The 21,725-nt window shown below is 36.6% G+C and overlaps 1 protein-coding gene across 3 annotated transcripts in view; it reads left to right on the top strand.

Moving 5' to 3' along the window:
- Nucleotides 1–1,235: 1,235 nt before the first annotated feature.
- Nucleotides 1,236–21,725, top strand: part of LOC143034431 (intraflagellar transport protein 74 homolog) — a 52,627-nt gene continuing 32,137 nt past the window's right edge. Inside the window, exons 1-2 of one of the 3 annotated variants that reach the window (XM_076200474.1) lie at nt 11,159–12,249; nt 12,474–12,605. In XM_076200474.1, coding sequence (XP_076056589.1) covers nt 12,174–12,249; nt 12,474–12,605 — 208 coding nt within the window. In that variant the 5' untranslated portion in view covers nt 11,159–12,173. Of the gene's footprint in view, nt 1,273–5,580; nt 5,639–11,158; nt 12,250–12,473; nt 12,606–21,725 lie in introns of those variants that run through there. The other 2 variants (XM_076200475.1, XM_076200476.1) reach the window with 2 other exon arrangements.

The raw sequence follows: 21,725 nt of genomic DNA, 5'->3' as shown, positions 1-21,725 counted from the left end.
AACCGAGGACTGCACAGAGGAAAATAGAGAGATCAATGATGGAAATATCGCTGAGAGACCGAAAGAGAGCAAGTTGGGTGAGAGAGTAGACTAGAGTGAAATATATTGTGGAGGCGGTTAAAGAGAGGAAGTGGAATTGGGCAGGTTAGTGCGAAGGACTGATGAGCGATGGAGCAAGTGTGTTACTGAGTGGACGCCGCGAGATAGGAAGCGTGGAAGAGAGAGAGATCAGACAGAAGGTGGACAAACGAGATAGGTAAGTTTGTAGGAGTGACGTGGCAGAGGATGGCGCGGTCGTGTGAATCATAGTATGCTATAAAGGAGGTCTTTGTTCAGCAGTGGACTCTCAGGATGGCTAATTTATATATATATATATATATATATATATATATATATATATATACACATATATGTATATATATATATATATATATATATATATGTGTGTGTATATATATATAAATATATATATATATATATATATATATATATATATATATATATATATATATACACACATATATAGAAAACAAAAGTATGTTTGCTCTTTTTCTAGTATCTAACTTCCTTACATTAGCCATAAGAACTGCAAAGACAACAACATTTGTTAGCAAGGCACAGAAGACTTCTACTTAAGTTGACTATTAATGAAAGGGTAATGAAAGAAACAGATAACTTTATGATAAGGAGATTGCAACAAATAGAAAATTTCATGATCATGAGCTTTGCAAGCGATACTGGTGGAATATTATGAAACTAGCCATTATAAAAAAAAATTTAATACCATTAGAAAGAACAAGTCAAAACACATGGGAAGAGGTGATTAGTGGAGTTCCACAAAGATCAGTATTGGCTCCAATAATGTTTGTTATTTATGTGAATGACATGGATGAGGGTGTGGAATGTTACAGCCTCTTTGCAGATGACGCAAAATTGTTAAAGAAAGTGAGTACTGAAGCGTACTGTGACTCACTGCAGAAAGATCTGAACAGGGTTTGGGAATGGAATCAGAGGTGGGAAGTGGAGGGTTTTATTGAGTATCGGTTTCGGTCGGTTCGATAAAACGTCAGACACATGCTCTTCAGAACTAAAAATATTTTTGAAATATTTTTCTTAAGAATAAATAAAGTACATCAGTTGGATTTTTTTATTTTCTTGGAAAAACTTAACATGCGCAGAAAAGGTACATTAATTGTCGACCTTATGTAACCATGGTAACGTTTTGTTGACAAATTCTGAACTGGCTGTTAGGAGTGAGAACTTTAGAAAAAGGTAACATTTGCTATATATTTGTGCAATAGTATAACCGTGTGTTAGTACCTTTGGTAAATTCTTGCTATTACACTCCTATATCTTAGAAGGTGAAATTTATATTTTCCGTTTTGGTTTTTCATATAATAATAATTTGAAGGAATCTGACATTCGTATTTATCGGAGATCATTCGTTTAGATTTTGTATTCAGGCTCACCATTTCTCAGTTTTGTTTTTTACATTTTTTCTTATGAAACTTTTAAATAAATGGAAACAGATTTTAATAATAGTATTGTTTAATATTTAGATTAATAAAATTTATCCATCATAATTTAGGACACACCATTTTTGTCATCCTTTTTAGGATTTAAAGATGATAATTAACCTGACTAACTTAACCCTACCTAAGCTACCGTAACCAGAGGTCACATAACCTTAACTAACTTAACCTAATTTGATCAAACATAAACCAACCTCGAACAGATTTTTTCTGCAAAGAAGTGACATTTACATCTTTCACTCACTCCATTTCCTTAAATATTTAGACAAAAAGATTTGGTACATCCCTAACATGAGTTTTATTCTAAAAACTTATGTAAATATCATTTGTGTCTGATAATATCCTTGGAATAAGCTGATTGCTGCCCAAAAATAAAAAAGTGTCCCATGGATATTATTAATTTATCATTAATTTCTGATGATTTGTTGTTAAAAGTAATCTTATAAGAACAAAATTAAGATGAAAATATCCTATGAAAGCAAAAATAAAAAAGTTGAAATTGCTTCATGTCTAAAATCTTATGAATGCCGCATAAGCTAACTTGGCTTGACCTGATTCAAGCTAAGCTAAGCTAAGCTAACCTAACTAAACCTAAACCTAACTAGATGTAATCAGATCTACCCTGGGGGCTTTACCCCCACTGACACGCCTTTGGAGTACATATTAGCTAGAGGTGGCCAAAAAATATGAACTCCTCAGTGAGGTGCATATTACATAGCTGAAGGGCAAAAGCTTCCCCATAACCCCCCCCCACACATACACACACACACACTCAAATCTAAATATGATAATTGTAAATCAAAGATAAATTAAGTTGGAACTCTACATGAATTTGAGTTTAGGTATGTTGGAAAATTAGATAATAGGAAACAGGACTTAACGAATGCTGCTCCTTTCCTGTATACTACAATTAGGTAAACACACACCAAAAAATGCAAAGTACTAGAAATGGACAATAGTGCCAAAAGACCATCCTTAAACTATTACTTGGGAAGTGAACCTATTACATAAGCAAAAGAGGAGAAAGATTTAGAAAAGTTGATAAAAGACAACCTGTCACCTGACAGACATATGCAGTAGGATTGTGGGAGAGACATATAGACTGCTGCAGAAGATCAAAGTGGCTTTTCACTATATGGATGAAAAGATGATGAAAAAACTCATTGAAACCCTGATCTGTCCAAGACTGGAGTATGCATCAGTAGTATAGTCTCTACTTAGTGAAGGATATAAGCAAGATTGAGAGAATACAAAGGATAACAACCAAACTGGTCCCCAGCCTGGCAGATAAACCATATGAGAAAAGAGGTGCTGTGATTACAGTGTTGAGGTCAATAAAGAAGAGAGATTGTATTGACATAAGAGATCTCCTGATTAACCCATAAACTGCAACATACATCTTTTGATGAACAGTGTGTAACTACAACATGCATCATATAATGTAAAGGCTTTTCTTATATTTAGTTGTCTATATTTTGCTACCACATGTCTTAAAATGAAATTAAGTAACTCAGGATGGACAAGCCCACACACTTCACCAGTCCACCCATCCATCCATGGTTCTTCTCAGACATCATGGAAAGGGCAGGCCAATCGCCTTGATGTGACCCACAACCCTCTACATCTTGCAGTTTAAGACATAAGATAACTTACACAAAAAGCTTTCATATGAAGGAGAAAGAAACAGTGGATGATTGAAGTAGCAGTGGTAAACTAATATTTGGTTTTCTTATACATTTCCATCCAATCTTTCATTTTATAACAGTAAAACTTTCTTTTAGATTTTTTTTTAACACCAAATAATTGTACACCACGGGTATAACCAATGAAACCCTATTGTGCAGTTATCCAGTTAAAGATGGGAGGGTTTTGAGAGGTTATGGAAGTAAATTAAGAAAGACCACATATTGAAAGGATGTAAAGAAATACAGTTTTTCATATAGATGCATAAATATATGGAATAGCTTAGAAGGTGATATAGCCCAAGCTCAAACAATACACAAGTTCAAATCTAAATATGATAATTGGAAATCAAAGATATAGATTAAGTTGGAACCATACATGAATTTGAGTCTAGGTATGTTAGAAAATTAGAGAATAGGAGACAGGACCCAATGAGCATTGCTCCTTTCCTGTATACTACAATTAGGTAAATACACACACACCCAAGATTCCTGGCTTAACATACAATACTTTCATGTAATTCAAACAACATATCACAAACATAATGATTTAATGCACACCTACACTTAATGCACTGAAATCAATTACAGGTACAACATTTGGACAAAACAAACTAATACAGGAATACTATACAACCGAGTGCTATAAAGTAGGTAAAACAAATGTTGGGTGTGTGTGAAAGCCCCAGGAGGCAAAAATTGAGGAGGGGGTTGACAGGGTCTATGAACACAACCCCCCTATTGACATGTAAAACCAACCTCGATATATGAATTTTCACATTGTGACCAGTCAGCTGGGAACACAACTCAGTTGTATAGTGAGGTATTCCTGTAATACAATATACAAGCAATGCATACACTCAATGATGAATAATGCGAGCCCTGCATAGGCCCCTAATCTCACTAAGACACACCTCAACACACCTTCAGACCATACAAAACAAAGTCCTAAAGACAATTACAGGCTGCACAAATACAACACCTACAGACCATCTACACTATGAAACAAAAGTCCTCAAAGTCAAGGATCACCTTGACATGAGAAGCACACAAACACTTGCCACAGCCTCCACAAACACAGCACACCCACTACACTACATAGCAGAACACCCACACACACCAAGAAACATCAAAACAACACCCAAATACCTATATCACACACAAATACTCTCTTCTCTTCCTCCACAACCACCAGACACCAGCCTCCAGAAGCATATCCATAATCATATCACTCACTGCTCCATCAACAAACTGAAAGACAATACATTGCTGCATGCCAGATCCCCTGATATCCATTCCTCTTAATCCTCTCTGCCCCATAAGGACAAAGTCTACCTAGCCAGACTGCTATGTGGCCACCATCCAGCCCTTCTAAGCTACCAGAAAAGGCTGGATTACAGCATTGCAGACAACTGCCCAGGATGTAACACTTCACCCCATAATATACAACACATTATGGAAGACAACATTGTATACAAACATGCACACCAACAACACAATATACACTCTATAAAGGATTTGTGGGGAAAACCCTTTCCAGCTGTGGTGTTCCTCAGGGAGATAGGACTGCTCGGCCAAACAATCTAGGGAATGACAATAATAGCAACAACAACAACTATGATATATTTATTACTTTTTTTTTTTTTTTTTTTTTTTTCTTTTTTTTTTTTTTTAATTAGAGACAGTGGATATATTTTTGTTCATTCTATTCTGAAATAATTTTTGGCTTAGTAGATACTGTATAGGTCAGATTTTTTTAAGCAAAAAATATATGGTTAGTGTATACATGAGTGATAATTTCATCAGGTTGAAATTTATACATAATGAATAAGAAAACTTGTGTTACAAAAACATTCTGTCCTATTTGACTTGAATAAATATCTTATAGGAAACATAAAATAATTTTACTCTAGCTGTGTATTTGACCATAAAGAGCAATAATGTTAAAGGATAATCATTATGCCATGGTACTTGTCGCTTAAGGGTCATTGACCCAGAATTTATAGAATGTGTTATTTTTAGTGAGTTTTCTGAAATGAGATTTAATGGCGTAGAATTTGGTGCTTTATTACTATAACTCATTTCATTACCCTGAATAATTAGGGGTCAACCAGTACACAAAGTATATAATAATTTGATTTTTGGTGGGGGCCAAAAAATCAGGGGTCAACCTATACAATATACAAATATGTGGGTTTATATTGTGTATTTATCTGACTGATAATGAAAAAAAAAATTCATTAATCCTAAGATGTTATTGAAAGGCAATTTGTTTGTGTTTCTTAGGCTATATGTTATAATCTTTTTATGGGCCCTGTGTCCAAAATAATATTGTGATACGGAGAGAGTTGGTGCCTTACAGATTGAGCAGAAATGGATGCAAGGCCCATGTCCACATATTCTCACCTAAATCCGTCAAGCATGGTAAATCAGTGTACCATACTTATCAAATTGCTTTACTGAATTTACATTTGCTGGTTTCAGAGTGGATTGAGTGAAGTAAATGTATATATGAATATGTAATTATATGCTTAATATGATTTTTTTGTGCCTCTTTCACTGCATTTCTGGGTGCCGTCACACATTTCTGATGTGTAGTATCAGTATTTTATATTTCAGTAGTAAACAGAAGCTAGAGTGTGTAACTCTCACAATATGAAGTACAGTATAGTAGAGATGGTATGTAAATAGAGCAGCACTCTTTTATTATACAGTAAACCCTCAATATAATGGACGATATGGGGACAGGGGTCTGTCGTTATATCCGAAGATCCATTATAACCGAGGATCCCTTGCTATAACGGATGAAAATCCGTTATAACGGGGGTTTGTCGGGTCAGATTTTTTGGTCCGGTATATCGAGATCCGTTATATCGAGGTTTTACTGTACTACAAACTGTACATTATATTACAAACTGTACATATGAGTACATTTTTTCCCCTCTTTTTTCAATTGTAGTGTTACTACCCTACTACCAGGGATTATTACAGTAGTTTGTTCTTTTTGGATATTTCTCAGCTACAAAATGTGGAAAAGAATAAAAGAATGATTGGAAGAGTTCTGGATAAATGTGTTGGGGAAAGAACTGTGAATGTCTAATTATCTGATGTAATATTGGGAATGGAGAAATAAGAGAAGGGAGTGAGGCAGAGAGGTGTTGAAAGTGAATGAATTGAGTGAGAAGGAGAAAGAGAGTGAATACCAGATGAAACGGAGATATGTGGAGTTGTGAAAGAAAGGTTATGATATGCCTGGCCATAGAAAAAAATAAAAACTGCTCCTGATGCAACCATCACACAGAAGACACTGAACACCTTCTTACACTGCCCCACCCTACCCATGTTCAGACAAGTCTGATATTTATTTCTTGAGTTACTAATGAACCAATCCAGTAGCTGTTGTTCATTACCTGAGTGTTATGGGTCTCCTCCAACAGAGATCTGGGGCAAGAGACTGATTGATTGAGCTTTGGTGTTTTGCTCCAGGTTTAGTGTAAATAGGCTGTATAGTTTTGGAGATTCTATTGCCCTTTGGGAGATTCCATTTTATATTCCTTTAGTCCTTCAGCAAGCACTGATGTATTTACCACTCTTACCATTCCATTCATATACAGTCATGGTGACAATAACACAATCTTGACACAGCCCCACATTCACCTTCAACCACTTACTCTCTCTGTTCCTGCAAAATCTCCTGACCACCTTCAACAGATTTGCCCCTTTCTATATATTGAATACATTCCTCAAAACCTCTCTATCAACCTTAACATATGCCTTCTTCAAGTCCATGGATGCCCCAAAAAACATCCTAACATTTTGCTTTTATTTTCTAGGAAAACTTAATCTACCTACTTCCTTTTGTAAACTCGCACTGCTCTTCTTCAATCATTCCTTCTGTTTCCTTCAAATCCTCCAATATCCACCCATATACCTTACCAATCAAACTCAAGAGAATGATCCCTCTAAAGCTACTACATTCATGTTTATCACCTCTTCTTATATGGTGGGAATATATATTCACTTAACTTCTCCAATATATTGGGACACTTCCTTCCCTTGGACACACACTGAACATTCTCACCAGCCACTCCACTATCAATACTCCACCCTTTGTGAGGTATTCAAAATGACACTCATCCAAATCCAGGTAGAGAAATAGGCATCTGGGAATGGATGCAAAAAGAATGTTAATGAAGGTGATCATGTCTACAACACTGCATGGCGTGGACACCTTGAAAGGCAGAAAGAAGTTTAAATTTGTTTGAGATGATGTATATGAGAAGTGTGGTAGGGGTTACAAGGTTGGATAGAGTGAGAAATAAGGAAGTGAGGAGGAGAGGGGGTAGAAAGGGAGCTGGCATATAGCACTGATGAAAGATTATTAGGATGGTTTGAACACTGGTAATGAATGAGTGAAGAAAGATTATCAGAAGAGGTGTAGAAAGCAGAGATGGATGGAGTGAACTTGAGGGAACAACTAAGGATGAGATGGATGGGGTAAAAGAGGCTTTGAGCAAGAAGTAAATGTCTGTTGAACACGGAAGGGAGAAGCAAGGGGATAAGAGAGGAGGATGGCTGTGTATGGATGATATTTTGATGTTGTCCAAAGAGATTTTTCCCCCATCTTCTCCACTTTCTGCAGGAGGGGAAGGGGGAGGGTCACTATGTAAATGAAGTGACACTGCTGTGGATGTGCTGTGTCTTGTTACAGTGCTTCTGACCTGGAAAGTGGTCAGGAGATAGAGATGACCCTTCATGTATGAGGAACTAAGCTAAGAGGGAAACAAGAGTGGTGGATGGGAGTAGGTGTGTGCCTTTGACTTAGCTACCTCCCTTACAAGGGGGCAGAAGCCCTTGGTATATAGATAGATAGGTCGAGGTACACACCATCCACCCACCCCTATCTCTGTTGCAGCACATCAATCACTATTAAGTAAAAGCTTAAAAGGTTTGACATGGAACTACATTTTGTAGGCCTTATGGTCTCATGCAGTCTCCCCCATTCGTATGTTCTTATGTTTGACATACATGACCTTCCAGAGCTGAAGCCAAACTGACAGTCTGCCAGAATGTTCAATTCTTCAAGATATTTGGTCCATCAATCTTTCACAATCCTTTTACATTGTTTCACTATTGTGCTGGTTAGTATTACCAGCCTATAATTTTGTAGTGGTTTATCAATTCCAACTTTGTGAATTGGTGCCACATTAACCCTTTTCCAATGAAGCGGCACTGTGAACATACACTAAGCCGGTAAATCTTGTTCACCATTTGTACCCAACATTATTAAAAACTATCCAGTTTGAAGTCTGTTAGGGTCTAAAGTTTTTATCACATTCAATGATTACAAAAGGACAGCACTTCCCTCACCTCTACATGTATATCTTCAAAACCCAAATTTTTGCTCGCCCTGCTCTCCTCTTCTTTCCTCTTTACCTGTTCTCCTTTGTGAAGACAGATTGGAAACCTTCATTTATTATTTCTGCTAGAACTGAGGCCTCCACTTGACCACAAACTATTAATTATTTGGTGATTAATTACCTGTGTCTTAGTTTACCATTCATAGGCCTATAGAATTGTTATGGTTCCTCTTTTCATTTATCACCAATACCCCTTTCAAAATTACTTTCTTCATCCTTGCTGATTCATTTATAGTTATTTCTAGCTTGCTTTTAAGGTTCTTTTGTTTCATTGCTTCTCTTCCTCAACTTTCCCTAAGGCATGTCCCTGTTTTTTGTTGTTGTTATTGTTGTTGTTTTTTTTATCATTTTTAATCTCACACATTCTGTTGAACCAGACCTGCTTCTGCTTCTTCCTTCCACAAATCTTTGGTACATGTTTGTTCACCCCAAAGTTGCAAATGTCAAGAAAGATTTACCATTTCATCCCTATTCCTCTGGTATTTATGAATTCCTCCCAGTCTGCTTCTTCAAAGAATTTCTTCAAGCCTAGGTAATCTGGTTTCTCAAAATTGAGTCTCTCTTGCTTGCATGATTGATTCCTTGGCTCTGTTTCCTCATCCTCCTGCTGAAATTTAATTGTTACATGGTCACATTCTCTCCTTTAAGACTTGAATCTAACTCACTGCCACCCTCACCCCTTGTTCATCTCGTCACCTTACTTTTACCCACATTTAATTTAAAATTTCTCCTCTTATATACCTTTCCAATCTCCATAACTAGCTGCCATAGTTATATACTATGCCTCTGACCAAGTCACAGACAATGTCATCCACAAACAGCAGCTGGCTCACCTTCCGCTTCCTTCCAATCTCATAATCCTTTACAGTCCCCACCACATCATCCTCCCTCCTGAGTAAAGGCAGCAATGACTGCAACAGCTCTGTAGGGAAGAGGCCAAACGCAGAGTATGGGAGTCCAATATATTTTACATTTTGCCCTGCTGGGCGAAACGTAAAATATATTGGACTCCCATACTCTGCGTTTGGCCTCTTCCCTACATCCTCCCTCCTCCTGGATAAGAGGGAGGGTGGAGGGGAGTGGAATATACAGGAAATGGAATGGGTGGGAGTGGTTTCTATGCCTTTTTCTTTTTGGCTACCCCCCGTGTAGGGGGAAAAAGCCTTTGGTATATATATGTACCACCACATCATTGCTCGTTGGCCAAGTGGGCTAGGGCGTTGTTATTTGCAATGAAGGTTGAGGGAATGGCAGTTCGAACCCTGCCACTGGCAAAGTTAAACCAAGGGCATGGTTTATTAAATTCCACACTACAGAGTCCTCTGTACGGGGCATCATCCTAGCCTACCAATAGGGTGGAGGTTGTGACATTAAACCATATCACCACCACATCCATATTATAATAATTCATTTTTGCCCATGGGCCTTCCACCTCATTGCTTGGCAAACTAATTCTTCATAAGGATTTATTGTTTTTCCACTTTTTTTTCTTTTTTCTTCTTTTTTTTTTTTTCTTTTAATATATATATCAGCACCTCATAAATCATGTGGTTTTAGAATCATCTGTAATTTCCTTTCTATCCTGTATTTTTCACATTTCATTCCAATTACTCAGTCACATACTTGTGCTTGTTATTTCCCCAAATATTCCATCTAGTCTTCATGTCTTTCATGCTTTTTGATATTTTCTGACTTTTTCACCACCTTTCATTGTACAGTATTATCTCTTGGTCCTAAGTAAATCTTTCTCCCGGTTCCAGCCAGTGAGTGAAATATAGTACAGTATATCAGATTTGTATTTATTTGTTTTATTTTATTTTATTTTTTTGTCTTATCTTTTCTATGAAGAAAAAGAAAGCTACAGAATTTGGTATTGTTCATCAACTTATTTTGTCAAAACGTGTATTCAATTAAATTCATCTGATTTTATAACTAGTGCATATATAATATTTACCAAGCAGACTATAAATGATTATCAAGTTCTTATAGTATGTAACAGGCAGCAAATTGGCTCTGTAGATGAGTATGTAAATATTGTATATTGTTTGGCTTTTATGTGTTATTTTGCTTGTATGATATAGTATGATATATACTTAGTGCTCAATACTTGACATGCACTTTGCACCATCCATACAACCTTAGCAAGTTAGATCAAGCTACTGTGGTGAGGTACAAAGGTTGTATTGTTTCCCATGGGGTCCTCAAGGCTAAACACTTTCACCCTCATGTATGTTTCTTTCTATATTCAGTGCCACATCTTAGCACTATTATCATCATCATGCAGGTCAGGAACTGTATATGATACAGTATTAATTGATATTGATATTATTTGTGTAGATATTCTACACTGCTTTTTAGAATGTTTTCTGAAGTATTTATGTTACATAATATTTAGGAAATAATCTGAAGGTCATGCTCATCCTTTTAACACATTTTGCCTCCACTTAGAGAATAACGAAAGTGTGTATTGTCTTAAATGAATCCATGTTATATTCAAACAATTATAACTGATGAACCCAAAGTTACAGGGGACTGAAGAGACCTTTGGAGAAGAGAGTAAGCAATCGGGAGGGGTCAATAGTGCTAATGAAGATTTAAGATCTGTTGTGGCTGGAAATATCCAAGATGAAGAGGAGGTAGAGGAGGATATTAACACACAAGAGGATGAGGAGAATGATAAAAAAGTTTATTTTGTCACGCCAACTGAAGGAGCAGAATTTGACGTAAAAGAGACTGCTACAAAAACAACGGAGCCAGAATTAACATCCTTTGGAAACTTGGGTCTCAGTGTTGATAATGAAGAGGAACAACAGGTAGTTAGCAAGATATCACCTGAACTCGAGAGGACTAAAACACCTTTTAAGTCCTTCAAAGAAGGAAATTCATTTATTTTTCCAGAAACTGGAGAAATTGTTGAAAAGCAGAGACCTGATAATAATTCATTTGAAGATCTCCAGACAACCTCTCATAGAGAATTAATTGAAAGACCCTCGGTAACTAAATTAGAGGACAAGGTTGAAACTCCTCCAGATGACACCATAAAAGACAGCTTAACATATGGCACAGTAGCTAATGAAGAAAATGGAGCTGTAAGACATCCAGTAACTGTAGAAGAAGAAGGTCCAGCAACAGCTAACAAAGAAGAAAATAAAAACTCTTTTTGGAAGGAAGAAGAGAAAGATAAAGTTTCCATATCACTGACAGAAAAAAAGAGAACTCAAGGTCTATCAACAGTATCACTGCGGAGGAAAAAAAGTGGGCAACATCGAAGAAGTAGACATATCAAAAAAGTAGAAACCAGTGATACTGATCAAGCAAAAGATGGTGGAAAACTTTTCAGTACAGGAGAAATAAATAGTAATGAGCAGCAGAAAATCCAAGGAGTATTTGATTTAAATAAAACAAGTGGCCATAGAGGCCAGGAAAAGGTGAATGTTGAGAGATATAATACTGGCTTAATAGGACAGGGGAATCAAGAAAATACATCAGAAGAAGCACCTAATATTTATGAAGAGCAAGGCGCTGAGGCTAAAGAAGCAATGGAGGAAGATGGCCCAAAGACCAGATTTGGACAAGTGAGCGTGATTGATCCTAAAGGCATGTCCACAACATCTGGTAAGCATTTGGTTGTCATAAAATTGCACATTATTGTATTACTTTTAGATACTAGAATGACTATTTCTCTAACTTAAATGGACAAGATATATTTGGGTATAATTTCATATTTGAAAAAAAAGAATTATATTTGTCCAACAATTCTCCTTTTCCCTTCTTTCCTAATATTATTTTTCTGACCATGTTATGAACTCAACACCTACCACTGTACTCCCATTCCTTAGCCCAGCCCTTGTCCAATGTACCTTCCACCCCTTCTCCACCATATCTTGCTGCCTCGTTCCCTTCTGCTGATGGCCTGGGAATATCAACCGGAGAGCAACCTAACATGCGAAGTAGTGCCATGAGTTCAACAGGTAGCTCAAAAATGCATGTTTAGAAGTGTCTGTGTGCATTGTATCCAAATTTACTTATTTTGGCATAGTTCCATCTAGATATGATTGTGTGGTTTCACCAGATGATGGTAATGTTTTCTTCATATAGATGTGGTTTGTTATGCATGGAAGTTTGGCTTATCTTCCCACATCTGAAGGCATTGGACATGCCTTTGAATATATATTTCTTTCTCCAAGTTTTAATCAGTGTTCATCAATATCATTGTGTTGTTGAAGATGTACTGTACTATATATGCAGTACATAGTGATATGATACAAGTTCTTCCCTGTCCCCCTTTTTTTTTTTTTTTTTTTTTTCAGTACATTTATATCTCTCTTCTTTATTTATTTATTTTTATTATTATTATTCCTTGATGATACTGTGATGCATGGAAGGGAATGGGTGAGGGATAGTGGGAGAGGTTAAGGAGTGGTTACATGTGAATGATATTTTGATGCAGCCTAAAGGAATTTCTCTCCATCTTCAATATTACTGCATGAGGGGATGCATCGGCAGTTAAATGAAGCAGCCTTACTATGGATGTGCTGTGTCTTGCTCCATTGATTCTGACCCAGGGCAGTGTGTGAGATGCAGGGATGACCCATCATCCAGGAGCCAAGATGAAATGGAGGGAGGGAGGGGTGGTGGATGGGTGGAGATGAAATGGGTGGGAGTGGAGTTATTATGCCTTTTGACTTTGGCTGCCTCACGTGTAAGGGGGGAAAACCCTTGGTGTATGTGTTATTATTGTTATTTTTATATCTATTGTTTTTTTTGTTTTGTTTTTTTCTATATAAAAAATTGCATATTCATACATCAAAAAGGGATGTGGAGCCAAATGCCTCCATGATTGGATATTAATATGATAATCAAGCCCTCTGTGGGATGGTGATTACATGTTTTATGCAGTCAATATTTTAGGGATTTTTGTGATATCAGTACAGGCCAAGTCACTTTTTTTTTTTTTTTTTTTTTTTAATGAGATTAATATTCATTCTAAAAAAGAATACTTATCCCTTGTAACTCCTATTATCCTTCCATTATGCAACTCTACTTAAATCTTTCCTGTAACACTTCTCAACCTAACATCTGTAGTATGATTTCGTACCCAAGGACAGAGACCTCATTTATTGCTGACAAAATGCTTAAAAAAAAAAGTCAGTGACATATGGCTCTGTGTCATCAGTGGTAAAAGTTAGGAGAGATGAAGCTGCAGATTGAATAGTTAGATGATATTGTATTATCAGGATGAATAACTTATCAATTTAATTGAATGTTTAAAGACTAAAGATTTTTTTTTTTGTTAACAAAGCACAGTTGTCATTGGTGACCACAGTAAGGGAAATGAAAAAGGGTCTGGAGCCCTAGCTACAGAAAAATCACTAGTTGCGCCAAGACAGGAGACCTCTCTGGAGCCTGTGAGGGGGTTGGGGGAATGGAGAGAGAGGAGGGGGTCAGATGCGCTATGGTCGCAGGATTAGAGTGGGGTTGGGGAGGTTTCGGGGGGTATGTGGGCAGTCTCTGCTATGATCACACAGTCCATTGGTGGTGGGGGGGGGGTTGACCTGCGTCATTGGGGGTTGGGTGGCCAATAACTCTGGTGCCTTGACATGTTTGGTTGGGAGGGAACATTGTTCCACTGTATTCTTTGTGTGAGGGTTGGAGTTATTTTGCTTGTAAGGAGGGCTGCATTCTCTTATGTTGGCCCTCAAGAGGCCCACCCCAAATGGGCATGAGTAGGCATGATGCTTCAAGCTACCTGAACAGAGGCAGCCATGGTAATGTGACAAAAATTGAGGTGGTGAGTGTAGTGACTGTGCCAAAACAAGCTGGCACTGTTTTGGGCAAGAGGAGACATGCTGACCTTAGCCTCGCACAGGGCACCCATGTTGCCGTGACCAAACATGGTAAACAGTGAGTGTTACAGGGTGGAGGTTACACACACATGCTTGTGCGCACACACACACACACACTTCAGCGAATGGACGGCTTGGATGACGTTCTGAAGAAAACTGAAGTCTGTGGATCCCAACGCAAAGAGAAGTGCCTAGTGTTTTTACAGGGTGGGGGGGAAATTGCTCGTGGAGTAGTGGGAAAGTAGGGAAAGAGGAAACGGGAAGGGATTACAGAGGGAAATGGAAGGAAATGAGGAGGGAGTAGACTTGGCCCAGCCAGACAAGCGAAAGGTAAACAAGAGACTGAGCGATGATGAAATGTCTAATAAAAATGTAAAGATTAGAAGTATAGAGAGGAGCAATACAGTAGAAAGTGACGAGAATATGTTCCAGGGATTTAAAGAGGGTGGGGGGGACACAACCCCCCCCCCCCCGACTGATAAGACTAGAGGAGAGAGTTGATAAGGTGATCGAGGACTTGGAACGTAAGTTAGGTAATGTTGACTCCATTTTCCAGAGAATTGAAAGGTTGGAACAACTAGAGAAGGCAAACAGAAACTTAACTGAAGAAATAGAGGACCTAAAAAGACAGTTAGGAAATGTAAAGGAGGAGAATGAGAAATTGAAGAAGAATAGTAATGAAAACAGAGACACAATAGCTAAAGAAGCTAAAAATTGGAGAACAACCCAAGAAGGGAATAAGGTTTCATTCACTGACATAGTCAAACAGCAATTGAAAGAACATAATGAAGACTCAGTTATTAAAGTGATGAGACAGAAGGAGAATATAGTAAGAGAATTAGCTGACAAAAAGAAATGTATAATTATATTAGGAATAGAAGAGAAACATAACCCAGATATAAACGCAAGAATCAAGGAGGAAAATGAAAGAGTAAGCAGTTTATTAAAATTAGTCCAGGAAGATGAACCAGAAATTATAAAGGAAATTGAGGAAAAATTCAGACTCGAAAAATATAGTACAGATAAGACCAGACCAATTAAGATTAAATTTAGGTCACAAACAACGGCAGAGAAAATTCTATCCAAAACAGGGAAACTAGCAACAAATGATCAATATAAAAAGGTATGGATAAAAAGAGAAATGAATAAGGAGGAAAGAGAGGCAGAAAAGCAGAAAAGACTTGAAGCTAAGGCAAAAAACGAGGAAAGAACGGAGTCAGAGAAAGAGAGATTCTATTGGAGAGTAGTGAACATGAAAATAAAGCAGTTCGACATACTAAAGAAAAACATAAGGGAAACAGAGAACACAATGGAAGTGGCAGAAAACTAAGAGCGTCTTACACAAATATAGATGGATTGATAACAGGATTGAATGAACTGAATGATTATTTGAAAGAAAAAGAACCGGACATAATGGGAATTGTAGAAACAAAATTAAAAGGCCCACTACCACCCAACAGTGTAGGACATGATGCATACAATTATTGGATTAGAAACAGAGAGAAAAAACAAGGGGGTGGAGTTATGTTCCTGACTAAGAAGGATATAAACGTGAAAGGTGTCATATATGGAAAGAATACAGTAGAGATGATTATGATAGAAGTGGAAGACCGAGATAAGAAGAGCAGAAAATTTGTGATCAATTATGTGCCTCCGAAAACAGCCTCATGGGAGGAGAGTGAACATAAAAGTATGTTAGAGGACACAAAGATAGCATTAACTAAAATAATGGAAGACGGAGGAAGAATAGTTATGATGGGCGACTTTAATTGCAAAGAAATCTGCTGGGAAGAAATGACAGTAAAGAGTGGTGATGACTCATGGGGAAATGCTCTACTTGAGATGATTACTGACCATTCAATGACACAATGGATACAAGAGAACACTAGGTATAGAAATGAAGAAGAACCATCGAGGCTAGACTTAATAATTACATCTGAACCTAGAATAGTGGACAGGATTGAATATAAAACACCAATAGGTAAAAGTGACCACATATTGATTGAACTGGAACTTAATGAAGAAAAATATATGAAAAGAAATGAACAATATAGAAAAGGAAGAATGATGTATGAAAAAACAAACTTTGATAAAATAAGAGAATTCTTCCAACAAGAAAACTGGGAAGAAATATACAAAGAAGAAACATCAGTGGAAGAGAAATGGAATATTTTGACAAAAATTTACAAAAAAGGAGTGGAAAAGTATGTCCCAAGACAAAAACAAGAAAAAGAATATGTAAAATGCTGGTACAACAAAAGTTGTAGGGAGTTAAAAGACAAAAGAGACAAAGCCTGGACCAGATGGAAAAAAGACAGAAGACCTGAAAAATGGAAAATATATACTGGTTATAGAAATGAATATGTACAAAAGTGCAGAGAGAAAAAAAGAAAATATGAAAAAGATGTTATAGAAAAGTGTAAAGATCAACCAAAACTATTCTACAGATTTGTAAACAATAAACTGAAAAACAAACAAGACTTGGAGAAATTGAGACAAGGAGGAGTTGAATACACTGAGGAAATGGAAATGGCAGAAATTATGAACAAACATTTTAAATCAGTGTTTACAAGGGAAAATATACAACCTGAAGAGATTGAGTGGAAAGAAAAAGTCCCCCCTGTGGAAGAAATAGAAGTAACAAAGAATGAAATATTGACACACTTGGGTAATTTTGATGTCAGAAAATCGCATGGGCCAGATGAAATAGCAAACTGGATTCTGAAAGAATGCAGGAATGAACTGGCAGACAAAATACATAGCATAATAAGCAGTTCCTTAAAAGAAGGAAAAGTTCCAGAAGATTGGAAAAAAGCAAATATAGTACCTATATATAAAGGAGGAAATAAAGAAGAACCTACCAACTATAGACCAGTCTCTCTAACAAGTACAATAGCAAAAATTTGTGAAAGAATTATCAAAAGTAGATGGGTAAAATACTTGGAAAAAAACAACGTACTAAATCCAAGGCAATTTGGATTCAGACAAGGACGATCATGCGTCACCAATTTAATATGTTTCTATTCAAGGCTAATAGATATAATACAAGAAAGAGATGGATGGGCTGATTGTGCATTTCTAGACCTAAAAAAAGCTTTTGACAAAGTACCACATAAGAAGCTGCTTAAGAAATTAGAATATGAAGGAGGAATACAAGGTAAATTGCTAAATTGGATGGAAGACTTTTTGCAAGAAAGAAAAATGAGAGTAGTGATAAGAGATCAGCACTCAAAATGGAATGAAGTAATAAGCGGTGTCCCGCAGGGAACAGTTCTGGCCCCAATAATGTTTGCTATATATATTAATGATATGGATGAAGGAATTGAAAGCTATATGAGCTTCTTTGCAGATGATGCAAAATTACTGAAAAGAGTGAAAACTGAAGAAGATTGTGAATCACTACAGAGAGATCTAAATAAAGTACAAGAATGGAGTAGGAAGTGGGAGATGGAGTTCAATACAAAAAAGTGTAGTATAATGGAATTTGGAAAAAGCAAAAACAGAATAACAGGATCATATAATTTGGGAGAAGAAGGAATAAAAAAAGTAGAAAATGAGAAGGACCTGGGAGTCATTGTTATGAATAATATGTCACCTGAGAAACATATAAATAAGATTTTTGGAGAAACCTATAATTTAATAAGAACAATCAAAGTGGCATTTACATACCTGGATGAAGAAATGGTGAGGAAAATCCTAATCACCCTGATAAGACCAAGATTGGAATATGCAGCAACGATATGGTCACCAAGTACAAAAAAATGTATAAAAAAACTTGAAAGAATACAAAGAGCAATTACAAAATTGGCACCAACACTCTCAAAACTATCATATGAAGAGAGACTACAAAAACTTAAACTACAGACACTAGAGCAAAGAAGAGAGAGAGGAGATTTGATAGCTATTTACAGAATCATGAAAGGCATAGAAATTACTGATAGAGAGAATCTGATAAAATGGGATGACAGAAATACAAGAGGACACGGAAAGAAAATAAAAAAAGACAGCTATAGAAGAGATTTGAAAAAGAACAGCTTTCCTCACAGAGCAATAGACAGTTGGAACAAGTTAGATGAGAAAGTGGTGTGTGCAAAAACAATACATGAATTTAAAAATAGTTTAGATAAAATGAGATATGAAGACGGGACCCCACGAGCATAGCTCCCCTTCCCGTAAAATACAACTAGGTACAACTAGGTAAATACTTCAGCGAATGGACGGCTTGGATGACGTTCTGAAGAAAACTGAAGTCTGTGGATCCCAACGCAAAGAGAAGTGCCTAGTGTTTTTACAGGGTGGGGGGGAAATTGCTCGTGGAGTAGTGGGAAAGTAGGGAAAGAGGAAACGGGGAGGGATTACTGAGGGAAATGGAAGGAAATGAGGAGGGAGTAGACTTGGCCCAGCCAGACAAGCGAAAGGTAAACAAGAGACTGAGCGATGATGAAATGTCTAATAAAAATGTAAAGATTAGAAGTATAGAGAGGAGCAATACAGTAGAAAGTGACGAGAATATGTTCCAGGGATTTAAAGAGGGTGGGGGGGACACAACCCCCCCCCCCCGACTGATAAGACTAGAGGAGAGAGTTGATAAGGTGATCGAGGACTTGGAACGTAAGTTAGGTAATGTTGACTCCATTTTCCAGAGAATTGAAAGGTTGGAACAACTAGAGAAGGCAAACAGAAACTTAACTGAAGAAATAGAGGACCTAAAAAGACAGTTAGGAAATGTAAAGGAGGAGAATGAGAAATTGAAGAAGAATAGTAATGAAAACAGAGACACAATAGCTAAAGAAGCTAAAAATTGGAGAACAACCCAAGAAGGGAATAAGGTTTCATTCACTGACATAGTCAAACAGCAATTGAAAGAACATAATGAAGACTCAGTTATTAAAGTGATGAGACAGAAGGAGAATATAGTAAGAGAATTAGCTGACAAAAAGAAATGTATAATTATATTAGGAATGGAAGAGAAACATAACCCAGATAGAACCGCAAGAATCAAAGAGGAAAATGAAAGAGTAAGCAGTTTATTAAAATTAGTCCAGGAAGATGAACCAGAAATTATAAAGGAAATTGAGGAAAAATTCAGACTCGAAAAATATAGTACAGATAAGACCAGACCAATTAAGATTAAATTTAGGTCACAAACAACGGCAGAGAAAATTCTATCCAAAACAGGGAAACTAGCAACAAAGGATCAATATAAAAAGGTATGGATAAAAAGAGAAATGAATAAGGAGGAAAGAGAGGCAGAAAAGCAGAAAAGACTTGAAGCTAAGGCAAAAAACGAGGAAAGAACGGAGTCAGAGAAAGAGAGATTCTATTGGAGAGTAGTGAACATGAAAATAAAGCAGTTCGACATACAAGAGAAAAACAAAAGGGAAACAGAGAACACAATGGAAGTGGCAGAAAACTAAGAGCGTCTTACACAAATATAGATGGATTGATAACAGGATTGAATGAACTGAATGATTATTTGAAAGAAAAAGAACCGGACATAATGGGAATTGTAGAAACAAAATTAAAAGGCCCACTACCACCCAACAGTGTAGGACATGATGCATACAATTATTGGATTAGAAACAGAGAGAAAAAACAAGGGGGTGGAGTTATGTTCCTGACTAAGAAGGATATAAACGTGAAAGGTGTCATATATGGAAAGAATACAGTAGAGATGATTATGATAGAAGTGGAAGACCGAGATAAGAAGAGCAGAAAATTTGTGATCAATTATGTGCCTCCGAAAACAGCCTCATGGGAGGAGAGTGAACATAAAAGTATGTTAGAGGACACAAAGATAGCATTAACTAAAATAATGGAAGACGGAGGAAGAATAGTTATGATGGGCGACTTTAATTGCAAAGAAATCTGCTGGGAAGAAATGACAGTAAAGAGTGGTGATGACTCATGGGGAAATGCTCTACTTGAGATGATTACTGACCATTCAATGACACAATGGATACAAGAGAACACTAGGTATAGAAATGAAGAAGAACCATCGAGGCTAGACGTAATAATTACATCTGAACCTAGAATAGTGGACAAGATTGAATATAAAACACCAATAGGTAAAAGTGACCACATATTGATTGAACTGGAACTTAATGAAGAAAAATATATGAAAAGAAATGAACAATATAGAAAAGGAAGAATGATGTATGAAAAAACAAACTTTGATAAAATAAGAGAATTCTTCCAACAAGAAAACTGGGAAGAAATATACAAAGAAGAAACATCAGTGGAAGAGAAATGGAATATTTTGACAAAAATTTACAAAAAAGGAGTGGAAAAGTATGTCCCAAGACAAAAACAAGAAAAAGAATATGTAAAATGCTGGTACAACAAAAGTTGTAGGGAGTTAAAAGACAAAAGAGACAAAGCCTGGACCAGATGGAAAAAAGACAGAAGACCTGAAAAATGGAAAATATATACTGGTTATAGAAATGAATATGTACAAAAGTGCAGAGAAGAAAAAAGAAAATATGAAAAAGATGTTATAGAAAAGTGTAAAGATCAACCAAAACTATTCTACAGATTTGTAAACAATAAACTGAAAAACAAACAAGACTTGGAGAAATTAAGACAAGGAGGAGTTGAATACACTGAGGAAGTGGAAATGGCAGAAATTATGAAGAATCATTTTAAATCGGTGTTTACAAGGGAGAACATACAACCTGAAGAGATTGAGTGGAAAGAAAAAGTCCCCCCTAGGGAAGAAATAGAAGTAACAAAGAATGAAATATTGACACACTTGGGTAATTTTGATGTCAGAAAATCGCATGGGCCAGATGAAATAGCAAACTGGATTCTGAAAGAATGCAGGAATGAACTGGCAGACAAAATACATAGCATAATAAGCAGTTCCTTAAAAGAAGGAAAAGTTCCAGAAGATTGGAAAAAAGCAAATATAGTACCTATATATAAAGGAGGAAATAAAGAAGAACCTACCAACTATAGACCAGTCTCTCTAACAAGTACAATAGCAAAAATTTGTGAAAGAATTATCAAAAGTAGATGGGTAAAATACTTGGAAAAAAACAACGTACTAAATCCAAGGCAATTTGGATTCAGACAAGGACGATCATGCGTCACCAATTTAATATGTTTCTATTCAAGGCTAATAGATATAATACAAGAAAGAGATGGATGGGCTGATTGTGCATTTCTAGACCTAAAAAAAGCTTTTGACAAAGTACCACATAAGAAGCTGCTTAAGAAATTAGAATATGAAGGAGGAATACAAGG

The sequence above is a fragment of the Oratosquilla oratoria genome, chromosome 17 (assembly GCF_046742065.1).
Source record: "Oratosquilla oratoria isolate Oo_2021 chromosome 17, ASM4674206v1, whole genome shotgun sequence".
In the NCBI taxonomy this organism is placed as follows: Eukaryota; Metazoa; Arthropoda; class Malacostraca; order Stomatopoda; family Squillidae; genus Oratosquilla; species Oratosquilla oratoria.
This window is presented reverse-complemented; position numbering and strand designations above follow the sequence as displayed.